A 26,729-nucleotide genomic window follows, 5' to 3' on the forward strand; every position below is an offset into this window, starting at 1 on the left:
AAGACGTGCTTTCTGATCTAGGCAGCATCTTGGTTTAGAGCAGACTTTGGCTGCTGTCAGTATGCAGTTTGCATGTTCTCCCTGTGACCTTGTGGGTTTCCTCCAGGTGATTCCATTTCCTCCCCATTTCCAAAAATATGTGAGTGGGTAGGTTAATTAGCCACTGTAAATTGGCCCCATAAGACTTACGAGCAGAATTAGGCCATTCAGCCCATTGAGACTGCTCTGATTTATTTTTTGACTCAGCCCCATTCTCCTGCTTTCTCCCCATAACCTTTGATGCCCTTTGTAACCAAGAAACTTTAAATATACCCAATGTCCTGGCCTCCTCCACAACTATCTACAGCAATAAATTCTATAGAGTCACCACACTCTGGCTAAAGAAATTCCATTTCAGTGCTGCTCATTTAACCCTCTGGTCCCAGATTCCCCTTAGCTTACAGGTGGGACAATAGAATCCAGGGGAGTTAATAGGAATTAAATAGTATTAGCATAATGGACAGGACATACTTGAAGGGCTGAAGGGCTGTTTCTGCATTGCTTCTCTCTATGAACATCCTGTCTGGACATGTTCTCCTTTCTGATACTCTCTCATCCACAGGGATTTCAATCCCCTGTCCAATTTTTTAATCGGCCCTTCTCACAAATCGTTCTCTCTACTTCTCCCTAAAACTCCCACATTCACAGCTTGTCACTAACGTGCATTTTATAGGTCTTGCGAGTGTTAGATGGAATAAAGCAATGTGAAAATATGCCATGTAACCAGTCCATCACGTACAGCTGCTGGCTGAGCAAGATGAGATAAGGCAATGGGGCATGAAGGGAAATGGATCAGCCATGATGAAATGGCAGAGCAGACTCGATGGGCCAAATGGCCCAATTCTCCTCCTATATCTTACTGTCTTATTTATTCTGGGTCTAACTTGAGATAGAAATGTATGCTTATTTGCATTCACGTGCATTTCTCTGAAGTACAGAGGCCAGCTCTTGAACTTGAACTGCTTTCTCAATTCACCCCAGGGTGGCTCGTACTGCTTTGGAGCACGAGAGATTCAGCAGAAGCTGGAAGTCCAGTGCAGCACAAGCAAAATGCTGGAGGAACTCAGCGGGTCAGGCAGCATCGATGGAGAGGAGTAAACAGTTGACGATTTTGGGCCGAGACCCTTAATCAGGACTGGAAAGGAAGGGGAAAGAAGCCAGAGTAAGAATGGGGGTGGGGGGGGGGGGAGGAAGGGTGACAAGCTGGTCGGTATATTGTGGCACAGTAGTGTAGTGGTCAGCAAACGCTATACAGTATCAGCGACTCGGGTTCAATTCTTGCCACTGCCTGTATAGAGTTTCAACATTCTCCCAATGACTGTGTGGGTTTCCCCTGGGTGCTCCAGCTTCCTCCTACGGTCTCAGGGTGTACCAGTAGGGAGGTTAATTGGTCATTGTAAATTGTCCCATGATTGGGCTCGGGTTAAATTGGGAAACTGCTGGGCACCGTGGGTCAAAGTGCCAGAAGGGCCTCTTCCAAACTATACATCAATAAGTAAATACAGTACGTGAAGCCTGGTGACTGGGAAGGTGGATGGGGAGTGAAGTGGGGGATGACTGGAAGGTGATAGGTGGAGGAGGTAAGGGTCTGAAGAAGAAGGAATCTGATAGGAGAGGAGAGTGGACCGTGGATGAAAGGGAAGGGAGAGTGGCATCAGAGGGAGGGGATGGGCAGCTGAGGAGAAGGGCAAGGGTAAGAGGGGAGTTAGAATGGGGAATAGGAAAAGAGAGAAGTGGGGAGGGGGGGGTAGTACTGCTTCTGACTGTACTCTCACATACTGTATATCCCGTCTTTAAATGAAAGACTCCGGATCTCTGCAATGTTAGCTTTAAAGCACAGCTTTCCAGAAACAGCATTAGTTGTCCTTTCACTGCAGATCTTTGCAATTAATAGGTTGTTTATCGACCAGCGGAACACATGAGCTGACTACTGATTGCATTAAATGGATTTTTAAAGATAAATAAAGCTCCTTTAACAGCTAAAAAGCCAAGTCTTAATCAATATGGTTCTGATAGATAAAGCTAAAGAACGTAGACACATCAATTAAGTAGATGAAAGTAAAGCTTCTTCCATCCAGACAAAATAATTCCCTTAAACTAACTGTATATTATTTATGATTGTTAATGTGTTAACATAGGAATTGGCTAAAATTGCAAGGTGGAATTCTTTGTCAGTAAGTGTGAAGTGACAGATTTGATGAAAAGGAACTAAGTACTTCTGCTGTGGCTGGAGATAATTTGGTTTGTGAGGTTCAGAGTGAATGTATATGCAACAGGTGACTACAGGGGTCAAGAACATCAGAATACTGTCTGCAGCAGCTTTGGAATAGAAAAGGTGATCAAATACCATTAGTGTGTTATTATGTGTGTGCACATTATAAAGAACTTCAGTTCCTAGTGTGCAATGCGGGCTGTTGACCCGGAACCAGAAGTGATGTAGGTGAGCTGGCTGCATGCACTCGTGTCAAGCTGAAGCCATGACTGGAGGGTGCTGTAAATAAATATATGCTACTGTTAAACCTAAGCATAGTTTGTCTTTTTATCAAGAACAAACATAACATGGTGTCAGAATTTGGCGTGAGGACTAAACATGGAGCGTAAATGAATACCACGAGCGACTGAGAAGGACACGCTAGGTTCCGACAGAGAGCCGTTGCCGGCCAGGGAGCACATTGTGTCCTGAAGCTGCTGAAGTTCATCAGATTCACCAAGAGAGAGGCCAAAAATTCTGTCTTGATAAGCTAAGTCTGCCCGCACCTCTGTAGTTTACAAGCAACTTAACAGATAACTGAAAACGCTTCAAACAGCAATTCAATATATATTTAGATGTGAGCAGAGCCAGCGGTGTGGATGAAAAATTGAGAGCCTCTATCTTTCTAAATGTATTTGGCGAAGATGCTTTAGACATCTACAACAGCTTTCAAATTGATGAGACAGCTCTGATATTTTACACCCTGATGACAAAATTTGAGGAGTATTTTGTCTCCAATAAAACATCATGTTTGAAAGGGATAAGTTGTTTTCTTGTGACCAGACACAAAGTTTTGGCTTTGACCAATACTTAGCTGAGATTCACACACTGAGTAAGTTCTGTGTGTTTGGAAATTTGAGAGACTCACTAGTTAGCGACAAAATAGTTTGTGGAACTTCAAATAATGGGCTGAGAGAAAGATTACTCCGTGAAAAAGATTTAACGCTGGAAAAGGCTGTGGATACGTATAGGGCAGCAGAAGCCACACAAGCTCAGGCTAAGGAGCTGCACAGGGCAGAAGCAACCGTGCATGCTGTGAAAACAGAGGGGCAGATGCCAAAGCAATAGCTAAGCAAAGAGGCAGGCTCAAACAGCAAATGCTTTTCTGCTTATGGTAAGTCCTGCAATAATTGTGGGAAGAAGGATCACTTTGCAAAGCTGGGCTACCAAGAGAAAGGTGCACAGTGTTGCTTAGGAAATGGAGGAAGCCTTTGAAGATTCTCTACAGACTGCTGGTGCTGGTAAGACAGGATGGACTGTTCCAGTGGCTGTGAATGAGACAGCAATTCCATTCAAGTTTCACCAGAGCCCAGGTGAATCTGTTGTCCATGAGTAATTACTAGACTCTCAAAGTAAAGAGCAAGATTTATCCAGTGAAGTTAGAAGTAACAGGCTACACTGGGGAGAACGTTCTAGTAAAAGGGGGCTGTGTAGTGACCTTCAAGCACAAGGGGCAGAACCGAAAGGCATGACTAGTGATTGCTGAAAACTAAGCTCAACCTGGTGGAAAGAGCTTTCCTAGTGGCTTCACAGACAAAGATGACCACACTTCACTCATGGAAGAGTATGCAGATATCTTTGAGGAGTCCAGATGCTTATCTGATGTAACTTGAGAAACTCATAACAGCATTTATGAGAGCTCCAGAGAGGTTATGCAAGAGAAGCACAAGAACTCCACTTTCCATAGACATCCATACCAGCTGCACCAGCACAACAGACGGGATGCCAGTGATAAATAGAGTGATCATGATGAAGAAGTCGCCAGTCTTGCTTCCACATCATGCAGCTTTGATTCAAAATCTGACTCTCATTGACTTCCAGTTAAAGACTGGAAATCAAAAGTATCTCCTCTGGAGTTGAAGAGGAAAAATTAAAAGGAAGATGGGGAGACCACACAGTGCCCAAGTTCAGAACAACATTACCAGATCAACACAAGCCAACAGGAGGAGTTGCTATCTATGATTTGCAGCCAAGGAGCTGTGTGAATTGACACAGAATCAATTGAAATTTGTGTAAAGACTCACTGATCACATCCAGGGTTGCATTGTGAGGCTCGTGGAGTGAATTATAGTTACACAGCAAGAACAGTATCGGACAAACAGATAAGATCTTGGCAGAAGGATATGAAACAACTGAAATTGTTGATCAGAGTTCTCAGAAAGACTAATGCAGTGACAGAAATCAATACATCAGTGGAAACAAATAGCAGACCAAAAAGATCATCACACCACCTCAGAGACTGATTGAGAGTTTATGAGTGAAGAAGGACTGCATCTGCTCATTACAATTAAAGTTAATGCAAATATCTTTGTTGGAAAGCACTATTGTTTCTTGCAGGTTTATGAGGACATAGTATTGTGTTTGGATTTTATTTAAAAGAGGGGGGAATGTGTTATTATGTGTGCACATAATAAAGAACTTCAGTTCTCAGTGTGCAATGTGAGCAATTCACCCAGAACCAGAAGTGACGTGGGTGAGCTAGTTGCATGCGCTCGTGTCAGGGTGAAGCCATGACTAGAGTGTTCTGTAAATAAATGCTAACATTAAAACCCATGCATAGTTTGTCTTTTATCAAGAACAAACATGACAGTTAGGAAGTGTTCATAAAAACTGATCTTGACTCAGTGTCTGGGTTTTGGAGACAGTGCGGTGCTTATGATACATTTACATTTGGAGAAATACAAGTTGAAAATTTGGTTCATTCTGTTGGGACAGTGCTGATGTACGGTATACGACAGAAATAAAATTCAGGAATAATGGAAGTAGTTGTTGAGAATCCTCTGACACAAGATTAGACCATAAGACCATTAGATATAGGAGCAGCATTTGGCCTATTGAGTCTGCTCCACCATTCCATCATGGCTGATATATTACCCCTTTCAACCCCATTCTCTTGCCTTCTCCTCATTACCCTTGATACCTTTATTGATCAAGAACCTATCAACCTCATCTTTAAATATACCCAATGACTTGGTCTGCACAGCCATCTGAGGCAATGAATTCCACCGACTCACCGCTCTCTAGGTAAATAAATCTGTCTTTCTGCTTTAAAGTGACGTCCTTGTATTCTGAGGATCTGCCTCTGGTCCTAGACTCCCCCACTATAGGAAACATTCTCTCAGCATCCTCTCTATCCAGACCGTTCAATATTTGATGGGTTTCAATCAGATCCTCCACTCATTCTATTAAACTCCAGTGAGTACTGGCCCAGAGCCATCAAATGCTCCTCATGCATCAACCCTGTCATTCCCATAAACCTCCTCTGGACCCTTGCCAATGCCAGCATATCCTTTCTTAGATAAGGGACCCACAACCGCTCGCAATACTGCAACTGCTTCTGACTGATGCCTTATAAAGCCTCAGCATTACATCCATGCTTTTATTTTCTAGTCTTCTCGAATTGAATGCTAACACTGCATTTGCCTTCCTCACCACCGACTCAGCCTGTCATGGTGAATGTAGACTACTGGTTTCTCCCCAGGATGAGTGCCAAACCTTCAAATTGAATCAGATTCAAGTTAATTATCACTGAACCATACATGAATACAGCCTTGAATTAGTATTCCTCTGGGACCAAAGTGCAAAACAATATAAGGCACACAAAGAAATATATACATATAGCCCAAGTCTCTGAGAGACATGTCCCCCAAATTGATGGCGCAGTTCCAGGCAGTCTGCAGACAAACATACACACGCAAACCTTGTCAATGAACTGGAGGTAAGTGAGATCACATGTCAATGCAGCATCTTCGAAGGCAATTGCTTCTTACCTGCGACTGAGCGTTAATGTTGGCTCCATAGTCAACAAGTTCCTTCACCACCTGCTCCTGTCCAGCCAGTGCTGCAATGTGCAGAGCTGTGTTCCCTTTCTGTAACACAAAAGGTGCACAGCTGATTACTTCAAAGGTTCAAAGTTGAAAGTAAGTTTATTATCTAAGAAAATATATGTCACCATATGCTACCTTGAGATTCAATTTCTTGCAGGCATTCACAGTAGAACAGAGAAATACAACAGAATCATTGAAAAACTACACACAAGCTAAGTCTGACGAACAACAAATGTGCAAATGTAGACAAACTGAGTATGAGAATATGGGATGTACAGTCTATGAAAGTGAGTCCATAGTTTCTGGAATCTATTCAGAGTTGAGGTGAGTGGAGTTATCCACATTAGCTCACGGGCCAGATGGTTGAAAGGTAATAACTATTCCTGAACCTGGTGTTATGGGAGCTAAGGTTCTTGTATCTAATGCAGGGGCTCTTAACCTTTCTTTAATGCTAAGGACCAATACCATTAAACAAGGGGTCCATGGACTCCAGGTTGGGAGTCCCTGATCTAATGGCAGCAGTAAGAAGAGAGCATTGGCCTGGATGATGGGTGTCCTTGATGATAGATGCTGCTTTCTTCTGGTAGTGCTCCTTGATGGTGCTCAATGGTGGGGACAGCTTTGCCTGTGAACCTCTGTGCACTACTTTCTGAAGGTTCAAGGGAACTGGCGTTTCCATATCAGGCATGTATTTGTGTACAACCATGTATCTGTTTCACCAAAACTCCCAATGAAAGAGCCACAGCTACCCAGCACCCCATGTAAATCATTTTGACAGTACCCTTGTGGAAAAGGTAACACTTGCTGATGCACAGAAGCAGCCCGGGAATGGGACAGCTCCAGTTGTCTTTCACTGCCCACTTGACTGGTCTTGAGCGGAGCAGTAACTGGGATGCTTGAACAGGTCTTCTTCCAAAATGAACAGAAGTTTTCTCCCACCATCGCCGCCCATTGCTGGCTGGGGAGCATTCTGACCGGCTTCAGCACAGCGGGACATGGAGGCTCCAATGCAGAGGATCGCAGGAGGCTGCGGAGTGTCGTAGGCACAGCCTGCTCCAACATGGGCACAATGCTCCCCATCACTGAGGATATCATCATGAGGCAGTGTCTCAGGAAGGAGGCATCCATCACCAAGGACATAAATTTCTGGGGTGTGCCCCCTTCTTGTTACTACCATCAGAAAGGAGGTACAGGAAACTGAAGACCCACAATGATTCAGCAATCCCTGCCCCCATCACATTTCTGAACACTCCATGAACCCATGAATAAGACTTTGACTACTTTTCCTATCCTATTTATATTTATTTATAATTTATTGTACAGTGGAGTCCAGTTAATTGGGACACATCAGGACCCATACATTTTGGCCCAACTAGCCGAAGTTTCATACAAATAGTTAAAAAGGTTTAAAAAAAGACAAATTAGTGGAGTAATACACTAAGTATTTAACTGAAATACAGAACACTAGTCAGCATGCTTTCTTCAAGGGAAGATCTTGTCTGACAAATCTGTTGGGGTTCTTTGAAGAAATAACAAGCAAGATAGATAAAGGAGAATCGGTTGATGTCAGACAGACAGACAGACATACTTTATTGATCCCGAGGGAAGGTGGGTTTCGTTACAGTCGCACCAACCAAGAATAGTGTAGAAATATAGCAATATAAAACCATAAATAATTAAATGATAATGAGTAACTGTGTACTTGGATTTTCACAAGGTGTCACACATGAGGCTGCTTAACAAGCTATGAGCCCATGGTATTACAGGAGAGATTCTAGCATGGATAAAGCAGAGGCTGATTGGAAGGAGGAAAAGAGTGGGAATAAAGGCAGCCTTTTCCGGTTGGCTGCCGGTGACCAGTGGTGTTCCACTAGGGTCTGGGTTGTACCGATTCTTTTTATGTTATATGTCAACGATGGATCGATGGCGTTGTTGCAAAGTTTGCAGATGATATGGACATAGGTGGGGGGGCATATAGTTTTGAGGAAGTAGAGAGGCTACAGAAGGACGTAGAGAGATTAAAGTGGGCAAAGAAGTGGTAGATGGAATGCAGTGTCAGGAAGTATATGATCATGCACTTCGGTAGAAGAAATAAAAGGTTTTCTAAATAGAAAGAAAATACAAAAATCTGAGGTGCTAAGGGACTTGAGAGTTCTTGTGCAGGATTCCCTAAAGGTTAATTTGTAGGTTGAGTCTGTGGTGAGGAAGGCAAATGTGATGTTAGCATTAATTTCAAGAGGACTTGAATATAAAAGGATGTAATGTTCAGACTTTATAAAGCACTGGTGAGGCCTCATTTGGAGTAGTGTATGCTATGTTGGGCCCCTCCCTTATCTTAGAAAGAATGTGCTGAAACTGGAGAGGGTTCAAAGACTGTTAAAGAAAATGATTCCAGGATTAAACGGCTTGTCATATGAAGAGCGTCTGATGGCTATGGGCCTGTATTCACTGGAATTCAGTAGAATGAGGGGTGATCTCATTGAAACCTATTGAATGGTGAAAGGCCTTGATAGAGCAGATGTGGAAAGGATGTTTCCTATGGTGGGGGTGTCTAAGACCAGAGGGCACAACCTCAAATAGAGGACATCCTTTTAGAACAGAGAAGAGGAGGAATTTCTTTAGCCAGAGAGTGGTGAATCTCTGGAATTCATTGTCACAGGCAGCTGTGGAGGCCAAGTCTTTGTGTATATTTAAGGCAGAGGTTGATAGATTCTTGATTGGTCAGGGCATGAAGAGATACAGGAAGAAGGCAGGAGATTGGGGCTGAGAGGAAAATTGGATCAGCCATGATGAAATGGCAGACTAGACTCGATGGGCCAAATTCTGCTCCTATATCTTATGGTCTTATGACCAAAACCACTTCAGTACTATAAAACTGTAAACTAGTTCCTAATAGTTATCGACAGAGGAATTCATTCACTGATGTTGGCACGTCCGTTGAAAAGTTCATTTGTTTGACTGTACATGAACAAAATCATTGTAGACACCAATTGCAGATAGTGGAGTGCCTTCAAACTGCACTGCATTTTCAATGACTGCATCCTCCAAATCTTCATTTTCATTGCAACGTTCAGGACGATTGTCATAACAGCAACCTCTTAATTTATGCCAGCATGACCAAGGAGCTGATTGTAGACTTCAAGAGAAGGAAACAAAAAGTCCACATGCCAGTCCTCAGAGTTACAGAGGGTTTGCAACTTTTAATTCCTAAGTGTTATTACTTTGGAGGACCTGTTCCTGGCCCAGCATGTAAGTGCAACCATGAAGAAAGCACGGCAGTGTTTCAACTTCTTTAGAAGTTTCTTAGGATAAACAATGGAAGGTTGCCAAGATAGAGCCTGCAATATTTTATTTTTGTTATTCATTTCTAAAAGGAAAAGAAATGTTCCTTTGATTCTAGGGCCCCCAGTGACCTGTAGCAGCCTGACTTCACTTTATTGCATGCGTCATTACTTTACACCACTCCGTCTCTGCAGTGCTTCGAAGAACTTTATAGTCAATATCATGTCACTGATCTGTTTATCATAAACACTGCCCAGTGCCCATACTGTAGTCTGAGCAGTGCACACTATCGGTTCTGCAGTGTTGATTTGGTACGAGACACAATGCAGCAGTGACTGTATTGTAAATGTCGCTGATGCATCACTCCACTGAATACAGTGAAGATTTACTCCTCTATTATAAAGACACGGGAACAAGACACACATTCGCAACACAGCACAGAACACAGTGAAAGCTGATGTCAGTTCAACGTAGGTTAGACTGGAGGACTGCGTTATAGAGTGGGAATGTCAGTTGAAGATATCGTCTTCCCTCCACTATCCAGAAATCCCAGGAAAAGCAAAGGTCATGCACTGGAATATTAAAGGGCGTTAACTCTGGAATTAAAGGGGATGCTTTCTAATACTAGAGGACACAGATTTAAAGTGAGGTTGATAAAAATCAAAGGAGATGTGTGGAGCAAGTTTTTTTTTACAGAGACTGTGCTACGTGCTTGGAATGTGCTGCCAGGCATAGTGTGTTATTTATTTATTTTATTGATCGATTGAGATACAGCACAGAGTAGGCAATTCCAGCCCTTAAAGTCGTGCTGCCCAGCAACCCTCCTATTTAAAACTCGCCTAATCACAGGACAACTTTCAATGACCAATTAACCTATCAGCCGCTACGTCTTTGGACTGTGGGAGGAAACCAGAGCACACGGAGGAATCCCACACGGCCATGGGGAGAACGCACAAACTGCTTACAGGCAGCAGCGGGAGTTGAACCAGGTCACTGGTACTGTAAAGTGTTGTACTAACCACTACACAACTGTGATGGGTGCAGATATGATAGAGGGATTTAAGATGCTTCTACATAGGCACACATATATCCAGAGAATACTGGGATTAAGACATTGTGTGGGCAGAAGGGACTAGTTTGGCATTTAATTAGTTCAACGTAACATCATGGGCCAAAGAGCCTGCTTTTGTGTTGAGCTCTATTCTATGTTAATAGTAATTACTGGGGATACCTAACCAGGTGGTCAGCATCTGTGGAAAGAGCAGAAGCATTAATATTTCAGCTCAGTTGTGGCCTCTGGACTCTTTTGGGGACTATGTGGTTTGATGTTTAATATTCCGTGTGTTGTTCACTTGCTTTTCGCAGTTTGCACAATTTGTTCTTTTATTTCGTGTGTTTGGGTGTTTGATGTTTTCTTTGAATGGGTTCCATGGTGTTTCTTTATTTTGTGGCTGTCTGCAGGAAGTCAAATCTCAGGGCTGTATACTGCATATGTATTTTGATAATAAATATACTGTGTAACATTGATTGCTCCTGATGCGAGGTTATAGACCTGGTCATTTTGGGCAACTGGGACTAGCATGGAGAATGCTGTGTCCGGCAGGAACCAGTTGGACCGAAGGGCCTATTTCTGTGCTGTGTTACCCAATGGCCTGAATCATCAACACACTGCAGGAGGAACTCAGCAGGTCAGGCAGCATCTATGGGAAAGAGTATAAACAGTTGTCATTTCGGGTTGAGAGCCTTCATCAGGAATGAAAAAGAAGATAAGTCAGAGCAAGAGGGGGAGGAAGAAGTACAAGTGATAGGTGAAACCAGGAGAGGGGGTGGGGTGAAGTAAGGAGTTGGGAAGTTGATTGGTGAAAGAGATAAAGGGCTGGAGAAGGCGGAATCTGATAGGACAACACAGAAGATCATGGAAGAAGGGGAAGGGGGCGGAGCACCAGAAGGATGTGATGGACAGGTGAAGAGATAAGGTGAGAGAGGGGAAGAAGAAAAGAGCCATCAGTTGTCTCTTTCTCCAAGAAGATGCCTGAACTGCTGCCATTTGCCAATATTTTCTGTCTTTGATGTAGATATTACCCATTCCAGGATGTTACGGTATCTGTTGTGGCACTGTCAATACAAAATGTGTTTCATGTACCAAACAACACGTGCTTCTAACATAATACTGTTTCCACCCAGTGCAACGTGGAGTTCACTGCTAGATGGTTCCTTCTCACCTTTGTCACGGCTTCCAGATCGATGCCGTTGTGCAGCAGCTCCGACACCACCTTGACATGCCCTTCCTTGGAGGCCAGGTGGAGGGCATTGAGCCCATTCTGTAGGTCAGAATGCACAAGAACAGGGTTAGAACATCTGAGAGAAGAGCAACTTCTAGAACAACTGGGAATGCAGAGGAAAATCTTCCGGATCAATTTCAATAAAGACACTGTGAAAATGATGGGAGTGTGTGACCAAAAGGGGAATAACCAGGAAACCCTCAGCCCAACTGCATGTGGGCCACTAATAGAAACTTGCACAGAGAGCCATCATGAAACATCGGAATGTACCTTCAGAAGTCTTTAGTCCTCAAAATCAGGCATCATACTGGAGACACTGTTGGAAGAAGAGGCTTCCTGACCCAATATTACATGACATTTTTATATGCTAAAGATCAAAGGTAAAGGCAGGACAATTCTATAGTTACAATGTATCTACAGTGCTTCCTTTGAATTACATATAGTCTTCAAACACCTAGATCTTCACACCAACACTGCAGGCGCCCAAAATGAATATTAATCACCACTGACTCTGGGCTGCATTCATGCATATGCAAACATTTCAAGTCAGCAGGGTGTTTCTTGATTTACAATCGATCCCAGTCTGCAGCTTCAAGAACTCCATTGTTTTGAACTGCATTTTAAACTCAGGCTACAATCCAAGTTCAGTTATGAAGACTGGTTGCTTTTGAAATTAATCTATATACTACTAAAATTCTCATGCTGTTTGTCTGTTTGTGACCTCCAATTAGCCCAAATGGTGCAGTACAGCGACACTTTTTTTGACTAAATCGACTTAAAATGCGCTAACTTACAGAACGCATGCAAGGTTCAGGGTTATATATTCGTATAAAATTGCTCACTTGTTAATCAACAAGCCCCGCTTTCCACAATCTGAGCCGATTCCAGCTTTAATGGACAACACCAGGACACATGCACAGGGCCAGCCTCACAATGCTCACAGAGCTGATTCCACCTTTCATGGAAACCGCGACGTGACACCATGACGCATGCTCACGGCCAGCCTCAGCAGCACCTCACGATGCTCACAGCAGCAACACCAACCACAGCAAAAGGGCAGGGCTATCACATCCATTTAGGAGAGCGCCAACCACATCATCAAGAAAAATCAGCATCCTGGAGGCTTCGGTGTTACTGCTTCATATCTTCCATCCAGCATTAGGATAAAAAAAATGGACAGCCTAATTATGCCGCGTGGAAAGAGAAGGGGGACATTATGGTCAAGAGATGATGCCAAACGTTGTTGGGAAGCAGCAAGAAGAGGAAGAGAACAAGAATCGGAAGAGGCCAGAGCCGCACGACTCCAGGATCAAAGAGACAGGACAAAAAAGATGAGAGAAGAAGAGACAGAGGAGGAGAGGCATGCACATCTCCAGAATGACAACAACTGGCACAGAAGGAGGAGAGAACAAGAATCGGATCAGGCCAGGGCCGCACGACTCCAGGATCAGAGAGAAAGAACAAATGGTAGAAGAGATGAAGGATGAAAGGGCTGCGTGTGTCCAGAATGACAAAAACAGGCAGAGAAGGAGGAGAGAGGAAGAGACAGAGGAGAAAAGGAGAAGTGAGGGAGAAGGACGATATTCTGAGTTCTTATTGGATGTTGGAGAAGACAAGATTGAGAAAAATGAAAACAATGAAATCGAATTACCTGAAGATATGATTCTGCCAGCAAAAACTATGGAAGAATGCATTGATTTCACCTACCCGACATTCGACAATCCTACAGAACCGTTCTCGAGGAATTCTATCTTGGTTCCTCTCAATGAAATTATGTGAAAATTAAACTTCACATGCATTAGATGCTTCCCTGGAATCATGAAAGAATACTGTTCCTTCAATGCCGTAAGTGAAGGAGCTAACACCACTCATTTTCCAACAGAATTCCTTGATTCGGTCAAACTCTCTGGATTGCCGCGACATAAATTGGAATTGAAGAGGGGATCTCCCTTCATTTCAATGAGGAACTTGGATCCACCAAGGCTTTGCAATGGAACGCGAATGATGGTGGAAGAACTGCACAACAATCTCATCGTAGCGAAGATAAACATTGATACATTCAATAATGACATTGTCATGATCCCAAGAATTACTCTCAATTTATCAGAAGAGGAAGATGTCCCTCTTCGATGGAGCCAGTTCGCAATACAGTCATGCTTTGCTACGACTATACATAAGGCACATGGCCAAACCATGGAGAGTGTGGTGACTTATCTGGAGAAACCAGCGTTCCAGCATGGTCAGCTGTATGTGGCTTTAAGCCGGGGAAAAAGAAATGAAAACATTAGAGTATTCTTGAAGGGTGGCAGATCAATCATAAATGATGTCATCAAAAGTGTCCTTCGTTAAATGAGGAGGAGTTGTATTTGTCTTGCTACATGTCTTTCTTCTTTAATAAACTGAGTTTTTCTTCTTTAATTTCCAAAGCACATCACATCAGACTGCACTACCTTTCTCTCAAAGGGTGCTCCAACGGGTCACCCAGTTGTCTAGTATTTGCTATATATCACAACTCCGGAATGCACCCTAACAGGAAGACTAAGCTAATTGTGCCTAGATACTAATCACTTTTGTCTGCACATGGTCCATATCTCACATTCCCCTATATATTCATGTGCCTATCTTAAGCACCTCTATTGTATTTGCCTCCATCATCACTCCTGGCTGCGAATTCCACAAACCCATGATTATCTATGCAAAAAAAATTGTCTTGCATATCTCCTCTGAACTTTAAACACGTCCTCTGGTATTAGACATTTCGACCCTGGGGAAAATATACCAACTATTTATCTATGCCTCTCATGTTTTTATAAACTTCTATCGGGGATTAAGTGAGAAGTTGGGAGGTGATGGGAGGAAGACATCAAGAGCTGAAGAAGAAGGAATATGATGGGGGAGGATAGTGGACCATGTAAGGGAAGGAGGTGGGGAACCAGAGGGAGGTGATGGAAAGCTTCTGAGGTTGATGGGGTGTTGGAGGGTGAGAGGGCCATCAGACTGAGGGAAAACATAAAAAAAAGTTTGTTCTACCTTTCCTTATACCGCCTGTCTTCTAATGCAGATAGCACCCTGCTAAACCTCTTCTCTACCCTCTCCAAAGTCTCCACATCCTTCCAATAATGGGGCTGACCAGATGTGAATGCAGGTCTCTAGATGCGGCCTGACCAGTTTTTATAAAGTTGCAGCCATTGTTTCAAAATGACATCTCTCTGAATAAGTTAACAGCAAGGAGTTTACAATACTTTTAATGCAACGACAGTTTTCATTTCTGTTCTTGACTGAGTGAATTTTTCTCTGTCTGCGTTCCCTAATTTTCTTGCCTGGAGGCAGAGATGATGAATGCACGAGGCTGGAAGTAGCACAGCTGAAAAAAAAGGGCAGTAGGAACTAAAACCTGTTAACAGATGAGAAAGTGTGTAACGGGTCTTGAACTACACTAACACTCCCACCTGGTATTATTTCTGGCCTCCTGAAACCATGTTAATCGCCCAGTAGAGTGGCAGAGCTGCTTGTCAAAACACAGTTGGTTAAAGTGTCAGAGAGTAATACAGCATGGAAACAAGCCCTTCGGCCCAACTGTTCCGCAAATGTTTCACAGATTTCTACTGCTGTACCGTGGAGAGCATTCTAACAGACTGTGTCACCGTCTGGTATGGGGTGGGGGGTGGGGGGGGGGAGGGAGCTACTGCAGAGGATCGAAGTAAGCTGCAGAGAGTTGTAAACTTAGTTAGCTCCATCATGGGCACTAGCCTCCGTAGCATCCGAGGCATCTTCAAGGGGCAAGGAGGTAACGTTGCAGCTGGTCAGACCCCACTTGGAGTACTGTGCTCAATTCTGGTCACCCCACTACATGAAGGATGTGGAAACTATAGAACGGGTGCAGAGGAGATTTACAAGGATGTTGCCTGAATTGGGGAGCATGCCTTATGAGGATAGGTTGAGTGAACTCGGCCTTTTCTCCTTGGAGCAACAGAGGATGAGAGGTGACCTGATAGAGGTGTACAAGATAATGGGAGGCATTGATCATGTGGATAGTCAGAGGCTTTTTCCCAGGGCTGAAATGGCTAGCATGAGAGGGCATAGATTTAAGGTGCTTGGAAGTAGGTACAGAGGAGATGTCAGGGGTAAGTTTTTTTATGCAGAGAGTGGTGAGTGCGTGGAATGGGCTGCCAGTGGTGGCAGTGGAGGCGGAAACGATAGGGTCTTTTAAGTGACTCCTGGATGGCTACATGGAGCTTAGAAAAAATAGAGGGCTATGGGTAAAGCCTAGGTAGTTCTAAGTTAAGGACATGTTCAGCACAGCTTTGTGGGCCGAAGGGCCTGTATTGTGCTGTAGGTTTTCTATGTTCTATGTTCTATGAGTGATGCCTCAAAAAGGCAGTGTCCATCATTAAGAGCCTCCATCACCTAGGACGTGACTTGTTCTCATTGCTAAGATCAGGAAGAAGGTACACACTCAACGATTGAGGAACAGTTTTTCCCCCTCTGTCATCTGATTTGCAAATGGTCATTACCTCACTACCTTTTTTATTTCCTATTTTTTGCGCTGCTTATTTAGTTTAACTATTTTATATATATCTGCTGTAATTCACAGTTTTCTTTTTTACTCACTATTATCATGTATTGCATTATACTGCTGCCGCAAAGTTAGCAAATTTCATGACATACTGTATGCCAGTAACACGACAAGTTTAAACCTGATCCTGATTCTGATTCTGATTCTGACTGTTCTATGATGGCCATCTAAGCTAGTCCCATTTGCCTGTTGGTTCCCTATCTCTTTATGCCGGGAGTCCCCAGCCTTTTTTATAATCTAGACCCCTACCATTAACTGAGGAGTCCAGAAACCCCTATTCTAAACCTTCCCTTACTTATACTTATCCATGTGCCTTTTTAATGTCTTTATTGCACCTGCCTCAACTACATTTTCCGACAGTTCATTCCATACACGCACCACCATCTGGGTGAATAATTTGCCCCCTGGGTTCCTTTTCAATTTTTTGCCTCTCACTCTAAGCCTAGGCCCTCAAGTTTTTGGATCCATTTCCCTTGTGAGAGGGTGCATTCACCTAACACACACAAAGTGCTGAAAGAACTCAGCAGGTCAGGCAGCATCGATGGAGAGCAATAAACAGTCAATGTTTCAGGCTGAGCCTCTTCATCAGGACTGATGGATCCTGGACCCCATTCATTTCAATGGTAATGGCATGGCAAAGATTTACAAAGTAAAGGGTCGGTAGGTTATATTTTTAAACTTTACTTGGCCTCAGTGTCATATTGTTAGCTGTTTAGAAATATATTCATGAGTTGTTAATTTGCTGCATTTTTTCTTAATCATCAGGTTGTTCCTCTGCGCCTTGTGGCACATTGGTTGGCAACCTTGCCATTTCTTTAGCATTTTGCTCTGTTTTACGAGGCTGAGTTGCTAGTTCGATGCTCAATCCAGCACAGATGGGAAGTGTGCAAAGGAGCTGGCTGGATTCGAACCCAGGACCACTCACCTCAAACCCTGGTGCAGCTGCCATTACACCATCAGCCAGCTTTAATCATCAAGTACAGTTTTAATTGTGAGTCAGAGATTTGGAGTGAGGGTGCTTATAGAATCATGGAATGGCACAGCATGGAGATGGACCATTTTTCCCATGCCAGCCGATCGACACCCTTCCACATTAACCCCATTAGGACTGATGAAGGGTCTCGGCCCAAAACATCGATTATCAATTATTTTCCATAGATGCTGCCTGATCTGCTGAGTTCCATCAGGTAGGTAGGTGTGTGTGTGTGTGTGTGTGTGTGTGTGTGTGTGTGTGTGTGTGTGTGTGTGTGTGTGTGTGTGTGTGTGTGTGTGTGTGTGTGTGTGTGTGTGTGTGTGTGTGTGTGTGTGTGTGTGTGTGTGTGTGTGTGTGTGTGTGCTGGAGGGGTTTCCATAGTTAGAGGAGCAGAAGGAAGATTCTGTGGATGAGATAGAGACAAATGGATGGTATGTTGCCTCCCAGGTGCAGAGTCAGGGTTGTCTCAGATTGGGTCCACGGCATTCTAAGGACGGAGTGTGAACAGCTGGGAGTTGTGGTGCATATTGTCGCCAAGGACACAGGTAGGAAAAGGGATGAGGTCCTGAAGAGGGAATAGAGGGAGAAATCTCAAAAGCAGGACCTCAAAGGTAGTAACTTCTGGATTGCTGCCTTTACCACATACCAGTGAGTGTAAGAAAAGGATGATTTGGCAGGATAGGTAGGTAGGCAGAGAGGGTGGGGTGGCTCTTTAGGTAAAAAAAAAAGAAATCAAATCCTTACGAAGAGTTGACATAGGATCGAAAGATGTAGAATCCTTGCAGGTAGAGTTAAGAAACTGTAAGGGTAAAAAGACCCTGAAGGGAGTTATATGCAGCCTCTGAACATTGGCCAGGATGTGGGATACCGATTGCAACAGGAGATAGAAAACCCATGTTAAAAGGGCAATGTTACAATTGACATGGGGCATTACAATATGCAGGTACATGATAAAATCCGATTGGTGCTGGATCTCAAGAGCAGGAATTTGTAGAGTGCCTACGAATTGTATTTTTTTGAGCAGCTTGAGGTTGCGCCCTCAAGGGAAAAGGCAGTTCTGGATTGGGTGTTTCAGTCATGAACAAAATTTGATGATGGAGCTTAAAGTAAAGGAATCCTTGGGAGACAGTTATCACAACATGATAGAATTCATCCTGCAGTTTGAGGAGAAGCTAAAATCAGATGTATCAGTATTACAGGAGAGTAAAGGGAACTAGAGAGGCACGAGAGAGGAACTGTCCAAAGGTTAAGGGAAGGCAGCACTAGCAGGAATGACAATGGAACAGCAATGGCTGGTGTTTCTGGGAGCAATTTGGAAGGTGCAGAATAGATACATCCCAAAGATGAAGGAGTATTCTTAAGAGAAAATGAGGCAACCGTGGCAGATAGGGGAAGTCAAAGGCAGCAATAAAGCAAAAGAGAAGGCATATAATACAGCAAAAATTAGAGAAAAGTTGGAGGATTGGGAAGCTTTTAAAAACCAACAGAAGGCAACTAAAAAGTAAGGAGAGAAAAGATGAAACATGCAAGTAAGCTTGCCAATAAAATAAAAAGTATGCCAAAGTTTTTTTTTCAGATAGATAAAGAGTAAAAGAGAGATGAGAGTGTATATTGGACTGTTAGAAAATGAGGCTGTTGAGATAGTGATGGATTCAAGGAAATGGCAAACAAACTTAATAAGGATATTGTGTTACTCTTCACTGTGGAAGACACCAGGAGTTTACCAAAAATTTAAGAGTTTCGGGGATAGAACAGAATGTAGTTGCTAGTTACTAAGGAAAAGATGCTTGGGAAGCTGAGAGGTCTGAAGGTAGATGAGTCACCTGGATCAGATGGACCTGCTTATTATTTATTGTAATGCCTGCACTGATTTTGTGTACATTATGTAGTCCTGTGTAGGTCTGTAGTCTAGTGTAGCTTTCTCTGTGTTGTTGTTTTTTTAACATAGTTCAGTCTAGTTTTTGTACTGTCATGGTCCTGAAAAACATTGTCTCATTTTTACTATGTACTGTACCAGCAGTTATGGTCGAAATGACAATAAAAGTAACTTGACTTGACTTGACTTGACTATATCCTAAGGTTCTTAAAGAAGTAGCAGAAGAGATCGTGGAAACATTAGTTGTGACATTTCAAGTATCACTAGATTCTGGAATGGAGGACTGGCAAATTGCAAATATCACTCCAATCTTTACGAAGGGAGTGAGGCTAAAGAAAGGAAAATATAGGCCAGTCAGCCTGACTTCAGTGGCAGTGGAAGATGCTGGAGTTAATTATTAAGGATCAGGTTTTGGGGTACTTGGAAGCACACATGATAAACTAGGCCAAAGTCAGCATGGTTTCCTTCAGGGGGAAGCTTACCTGACAAATCTGTTGGAACTATTTGAGGAAATAACTGGCAGGAAAGACAAAGGAGAGTCAGTGAATGTTGTTTACTTGGATTTTCAGAAGCCTTTGACTAGATGCTGCCTATGAGTCTGCTAAACAAGAAAATAGTGCATGGTATTATAGAAAAGATGCAAGCATGGACAGAAGATTGGCTGACTGGCAGGAGGCAAAGAGTGGGAATAAAGAGGGCCTTTTCTGGTTGGCTGCCAGTGACTAGTTGTCAACTGGGATTGCAGGGGTTGGTGTTGGGATTGCTTCTTTTCACATTATATGTCAATAATTTGGATCATGGAACTAATGATTTTGTGGCCAAATTTGCGGATGACACAAAGATAGGTGAAGAGGGAGGTAGTGTTGAGGAAGCAGGGAATCTGAATGAAGGCTTTAGACAGATTGGAGAAAGGGGGAAGATGTGTCAGTTGGAATATAGTGTTGGGAACTGTATGGTCATGCACTTAGGTAAAAAGAATAAAGGCGTAGACTATTTTCTAAATGGGGAGAAAATTTAGAAGGCAGAAGTGCAAACTTGAGAGTTTTGTGCAGGATCCCTTAAAGGTTAACTTGCAAGTTGAGTCAATGGTAAGAAAGACAAATGCAATATTAGCATTCATTTCAAGAGGACTAGAAATGAGGACTAGAATATAAATGTAAGGATGTAATGCTGATGCTTTATAAGGCATTGGTCAGACTGCACTTGGGAGTGTTATGAGCAGTTTTGACCCCTTCATCTAAGAAAAGATGTGCTGGCATTGGAGAAGGTCCACAGGGGGTTCACAAGAATGATTCCAGGAATGAAATGGTTAACATATGCGGATCGTTTGATGACTCTGCGACTGTACTCAATGGAGTTTAGAGAAATGAGGGGCCATCTCATTGAAACCTATTGAATATTGGAAGGCCTAGATGGATGTTGAGATATTCTCTATAGTGGGGGAGTCCAGGACCAGAGGGCACAGTCTCAGAATAGAGGGATGTCCCTACAGTACAGAGGCACGGAGGAATTTCTTTCGCCAGAGGGTGGTGAATCTGTGGAATTCATTGCCATGGATGACTGTGGAGGCCAGGTCATTGGGTATATTTAAAGCAGAGGTTTTTAGGTTCTTGATTGGTAAGGGTATCCAAAATTTACTGGAATAGGGCAAGAGAATGGGGTTGAGAGGATAATAAATCAGCCATGATAGAGTGGTGGAGCAGACTTTATGGGCTGAATGGCCTAATTTTGCTCCTATGCCATAAAGCTCATTTATACTTGTGCATACGGGCTATGCCGCAGCCTATGCCATAACCCTGATTCTCACTTCTGCGTTGCTCTACGTCGTAGTGAGTATGCGTTGGTGTGCGCCAAAACGCTAGTTGGCGGTGGGGTTTCTGTGCCACTGTGTTGAGTTTCTTCGTGAGAGACATGGACAAGGAAATGCGTTTCAAACATTTCACATGTCGGCAGGTAGATTTGATGATTTGGTTCATCTATTTCGCATCGGTGTACTCACAGCCTGCAGACATGGCGGACAAGAAGCAACCAGAAATGCGTAGGAGGAAATGCGATGCTACCAAGCGGACCAATCGCAGTTGTTGCAGTCCGTGTCGCAGCGACGTGTGAGTAACTTTTCTGGAAAGGTGCACGTCACCCTACTGCGTAGGGTACTGCGTAGGTACGGCGCAGGGTACGTGATACCTACGGCGTCAATGTGACATACAAGTATAAATCAGCCTTCAAGGTCTCACAGAGTGGTGAGGTAAAGAATTGGCCTGAAGATCATCCTGCCTCAGTTCCATTCCACTACTCTGCACATTGCACGTCTGGTTCAGCCTCAGTTCAGTGGAGACCTGCAGTGTACTCGTGGAGATGAGGATGCCAGTGAACGCACGGGCGGGGGACTGGACCTTCTAATCTGAAAGTGAAAGTCTGAACCTTGTGGCAGAGACGTACTGTTGCTCTCCGTCAGCCCAAGTCTAGATATCCCTTGCAGTAAGTATGGGGACAGGAGCTGTGAACGGAGATGGTAGTTCCTTGAGCCGTTGGAGGGAAGGCTGGTGATGGAGAAGATAAAGACCGTTAGGGATGGCATGGAATTGTAGTGGTTAGCGTAATGGTATTAACAGTGCCAGTGTCCCAGGTTCAATTCACACCACTGTCCGTAAGGAATTGGCACATTCCCCCCACGACCTTGGGTGTCCCAGTTTCCTCCCACATTCCAAAGACGTATTGGTCACATGGGTGTAACAGGACACCATGGATTTGTTCGGTTAGATTGGCCTGTTACCATGCTATTTAATTTCACTCAAAATTAAATAATGAGTGAAAAATTCTGCGGGAAATAGATGTGGCACAGTCACAGAGGTGCTAAGAGCGACAACCACAAACTTCTCAAAGGGCAGATTAGCAACACATACAAAATGCTGGTGGAACACTGTTGTCCTGACAAAGGGTCTCGGCCCGAAACGTCAACGGTGCTTCTCCCTATAGATGCTGCCTGGTCTGCTGCATTCCACCAGCATTTTGTGTGTGTTGCTTGAATTTCCAGCATCTGCAGATTTCCTCATGTTTGCAAAGGGTGGACTATGCTTGTTGACCAGTACAGACTCCAGTGGAAGACTTTTCCTCCGGCCATTCGGTTTTCCTGGTCACCTTGGTGCTAGGCTCGGACTAATCTTCTGCCTCTCCTCTTGCATTCCTCAGGTTCCCCTATCCTGCTCGTGGTCACGAAGAGTTTCACAATGCAGTCACTCTTCTAGAATGTCGGCTGTACGTTAATGAGAAGGGGGGGGGATGAGCTTACTGACAGGTTTGGAGGGACCAATCTGTTAGGTTACTCCGTGGCTGGAGAGAGACCAGTGTCATAGGGACATCCTGGCATCACAGTGGGGAAATGCATCTCAGATTCTGAGACAGGCTAGACTCAGTGCTTGATGCTTGGCCCCATTAATTTCAATGGTAACTGCATGGAAAAGACTTACGGCATACGCAAAGGGATTGTAGGTTATATTTTTAAATAATACTTTGCTTCAGTGTCATATTTTTAGCTATTTGGAACTATTTTAAGGCATTGTTAATTCACAGCAATCTTTCCTTAATCAAGTACAAATTAAAATTCAGAGACTTGGAGTACGAGCAGTTGATAGAATTATGGAATGGTACAGCAGGGAGACAGGCCATTCAGCCCAACTCATCCATACCAACCAGCTGGCACACTTCCATCGCCCAATACCTGGTCCATAGGTTTTTGTGCCCAGCCATTTCAAGTGTGTATCCAAACATTTCTCAGAATCAGGTTTGATGTCACCGGCATATATTGGGAAATTGTTTGGCTTTATAGCAGCTTCACCCACTCGCTCAGGCAATGCAATCCAGGTACTCACCACTGGGTGAAGAAGGTTCTCCTCAAACACCTATGTTTCTTCTGAGCCCAAATCCACGTCCTATCTAGCTCCGAAGTGGGAATAGTCTCCAGCACTTTATCTATTCCCCTCATATTATAATCAATAATATTATTAGAATGCTGCGGATTCCAGTTATTTGGGACACTATGCCGCTTAATTGGGACAGAAGACTGTTGCTGAACAGATTCTAACCAGCGTCAGACGCATACACTTGTGTGAATAAACAGTTTTTACATAGCGTCAGTTATGTGCGCTTGTGTTCAAAAAGCAGCGACTCTTGTCATTGATAGTTGGTGAGAGATAAGCAGTAAGACAACTTGGAATGAGAGAAAATCTGCAGATGCTGGAAATCCGAGCAACACACACAAAATGCTGGAGGAACTCAGCAGGCCAGGCAGCATCTACGGAAAAGAGTACAGCCACCGTTTCGGCCTGTTTTGCTCACTGCGGCTTCAAGCATTCAGGCTTGGAGAGGTCAGAAATGACCAGGAGTGAACATGAAATGATTTCACTACTTGAACTACTTCCTCACCACGAAGAATTTGAAGGTATTGACTGTCACCCTGAACATTACAATGAAAATGAATATTTTGTGGATGTAATCATCAAAAGCATTTTATGAAGGCTGTCTATTCTACATCAGGTGTCTGCACTGATTTTGTTCATTTACAGTCAGTCAAAAGAACGTGGCAGCGTATAGGGACACTGGATTAATTCTTCCAGCCATAACAATTAGGAATGAGTACATATTTTTATTTTGTACTTATTTATTCTGTAATTAAGTTATTCTGTATTTCATTTAAATAGATAATTGTTACTCAGTTAAATGGTAGTCTTTTTTATACAGTACCTTTTTAACTATTTCCATGAAACTTCAGCTAATTGGGGGAGCCGTTTAATTGGGCCCAAATGTACAGGTCCTGATGTATCCCAATTAACTGGAATCCACTGTAATAATATTGCTATAGTGTAGCAGTTGGCATAATGCTTTAAGCACAAGCGACTGGGGTTCAATTCCCCCCCATGCCTGTAAGGTGTTTGCACATTCTCCCCATAACCGTGTGGGTTTCCCCTGGGTGCTCCAGTTTCCTCCCAAATACTTTCCAAAAAAATAGAAGTACAGGCAGGAAAGTTGTGGGCAGGCTATGTTTGCACTGGAATCATGGTGACACTTGTATGCTGCCCGCAGCACGTCACTTTTCACTGTATGTTTCGAAGTACATGTGATAAATACGCTAATCTTCTTTTCCTTATTAAAAAGTCAAGTTTATTATCATATCAAGGTGCCGCACATGAGTCTGCTAAGCAAGACAAGACCGATGGTGTCACTGAAAAGATACTAGCATGGATAGAGGATTGGTTGATGGCAGGAGGCAAAGAGCAGGAATAAAGAGGGCCTTTTCTGGTTGGCTGCCAGTGACTAGTGGTGTTCTACAGGGTTGATATTGGGACCGCTTCTTTTCATGTTATACGTCAATGATTTGGATGACAGAATCGATGGCTTTGTGGCCAAGTTGCCAGAGGGTCTTGGGAGTCCTCATGCAGGATTCTCTAAAGGTTAACTTGCAGGTTAAGTTGGTGGTAAGGAAGGCAAATGCAATATTAGCATTCATTCCAAGAGGACTTGAATATAAAAGCAAGGATGTAATGTCCAAGTTTATAAGGCATTGATTAGACCATACCTGGCATATTGTGAGCAGTTTTGAGCACCACGTATAAGAATGGTTGGGATGTGTTGGAGAAGGTCCAGAGGAGGTTCATGAGAACGATCCTGGGTTTAAGTGGTTAATGTATAAGGAGGATTTAATGTTCTGGACCTGTTCTTGCTGGAGTTTAGAGGAAGGAGTGGGGAGCGGGGGCAGTGGGGATTTCACTGAAACCTACCAAATGTTGGAAGATCTAGATAGAGTAGACATGGCCAGGATGTTTCCTATAATTGGGGGGGGGGGGGGGGTCTAGAGGGCACAGCCTCAGAATACAGGTATGTTCCTTTACAACAGAGATGCTAAGGGGAATCTGGGACTAGAGGGTTAGATGAACAGTGCTGAAATGGAATCTCTTTAAACCAGAGAGTGGTTAAAGAAACTAGAGAGTGGTAAAATTCATTCACAACAGATGGTTGTGGAGGAGCCCAAGTCATTGGGTATATTTAAAGCAGAAGTTGACAGGTTCTTGATTAGTAAGGTCGCGGAAGGTTACAGGGAGAAGGCAGACAAATGGGGTTGAGAGGGATAGTAAATCAGCCAGATGGAATGGTGGAGCAGATACGATGGGCCAAATGGCCTAAGTCTGCTACTATGTCTTATAGACTTAAATGCTCAAGTACATTTATACACAACTTTTATTTTACAAAATAAAAATGTTTAATAAATACAGAATCCATTGTGTTAAAGTTGCAGGCACTGTAATAGAAATAAATGCAAGGAACTCTGCAGGAGAGAGCTCCAGGAGAGAGGCAAGAAGAGGTGCCGGAAGAGGGGTCAGTAGTGGAACCAGGAAGAGGGAGTCACGGGAACGGAGGTTAGGGTAGACATACAAGTTCTGCATTAGTCCCAGAAATGATCCTTTTGGTCATCTGGAACAGAGTACAGAGTTGGCAAGGCACATACTGAAGACAGCACGGTTACATATGCTCAAAACAAATACCTATATTGTTTTTGTGGTCAGTGCAAATTTTTTTTAAAAAACAGTAGAAGTAGGAAACCTGAAATAGAAACAGAAGCATTCAACAGGTCAGGCAGTATCTGCGGAAGGAGAAATAGAGCTAACACTTCACATCAAAGACCATTCGTTAATTCTGCAAAAGAATCATCCAACTGAAACATTAAAAGTTTCTCCCTTCACAAATGCTGACTGACCAGCTGAGTATTGGCAGTATTTGTTGTATTTTATCATATTGTTTCTGCCCTCACTTTCCTTCAAGAGTTGGGTGGCTGGAGGGCAGGTATATTTGATTAGTCTTGCATGTGCTTCTTGAACAGCTCTCTCTGTGTGCCCAAGGGTTGGGGATGGCAACAAAAAAATAGCTGTTATCAGTTCCCTCAACCTTATGACAGGGACAGTGACCCTCAGCCTTCACCCTTCAGGAGTGTCTAGAGAGAGGTTCAGTTAATTCCTGTCACAGGGACATGGATTCCTTTGATTCTACACCAACCACCCGTTTTCTCAACATATTCCTCTCAATCTTTCCCAGTCCCACTGGGGGGGATTTTACAGTGTCCAATTAACCCACTGAACAGCCCGTTTTTGGGAGCACTTGGAGGAAGCTACACAGCCACAGGGAGAACATGTAAACTCCAACAGATTGCACCCAAGGTCAGAATTAAACCAGGATATCTGATGCTATGAAGCAGTGGCTCTACCTACTGCTCACTGTGCCTCCCTAGAGATGAATAATCTCAGCCACACTCGGCAGGGAACTCTCAACCCTCCTGATGCAGGCCAGTATGTTTGATCAATCTCATTCCTACAGGGATATAAAGGGAAATATAATTTGGAGATTCAGGCCACACAAGGAAACCAGTACACCTAGCTGAGTAAACAAGGGCCTGGGAGAATAAATAACAACAAGAGCTTTGTAGCGATATACACTCAGTGGCCAATTTATCCGGTACAGGAGTTGAATCCGATGTGGTCTTCTGCTGCTGTAGCCCATCCACTTCGATGTTTGACACATTGTGGTTTCGGAGATGCTCTTCTACATATCATTGTTGTAACATGTGGTTATCTGAGT

The 26,729-nt window shown here is 43.5% G+C and overlaps 1 protein-coding gene across 15 annotated transcripts in view; it reads right to left on the bottom strand.

Moving 5' to 3' along the window:
- The window catches only part of LOC140735009 (ankyrin-1-like), a 454,172-nt gene that overhangs the window by 177,243 nt on the left and 250,200 nt on the right, over positions 1-26,729 (bottom strand). For all 15 annotated transcript variants that reach the window (XM_073059891.1, XM_073059868.1, XM_073059867.1 and 12 more), the window contains exons 3-4: positions 11,622-11,720; positions 6,061-6,159 (exon numbers count right to left, since the gene is read on the bottom strand). In XM_073059891.1, coding sequence (XP_072915992.1) covers positions 6,061-6,159; positions 11,622-11,720 — 198 coding nt within the window. The remainder of the gene's footprint in view (positions 1-6,060; positions 6,160-11,621; positions 11,721-26,729) is intronic.

The sequence above is a fragment of the Hemitrygon akajei genome, chromosome 1 (assembly GCF_048418815.1).
Source record: "Hemitrygon akajei chromosome 1, sHemAka1.3, whole genome shotgun sequence".
Lineage (NCBI taxonomy): Eukaryota > Metazoa > Chordata > Chondrichthyes > Myliobatiformes > Dasyatidae > Hemitrygon > Hemitrygon akajei.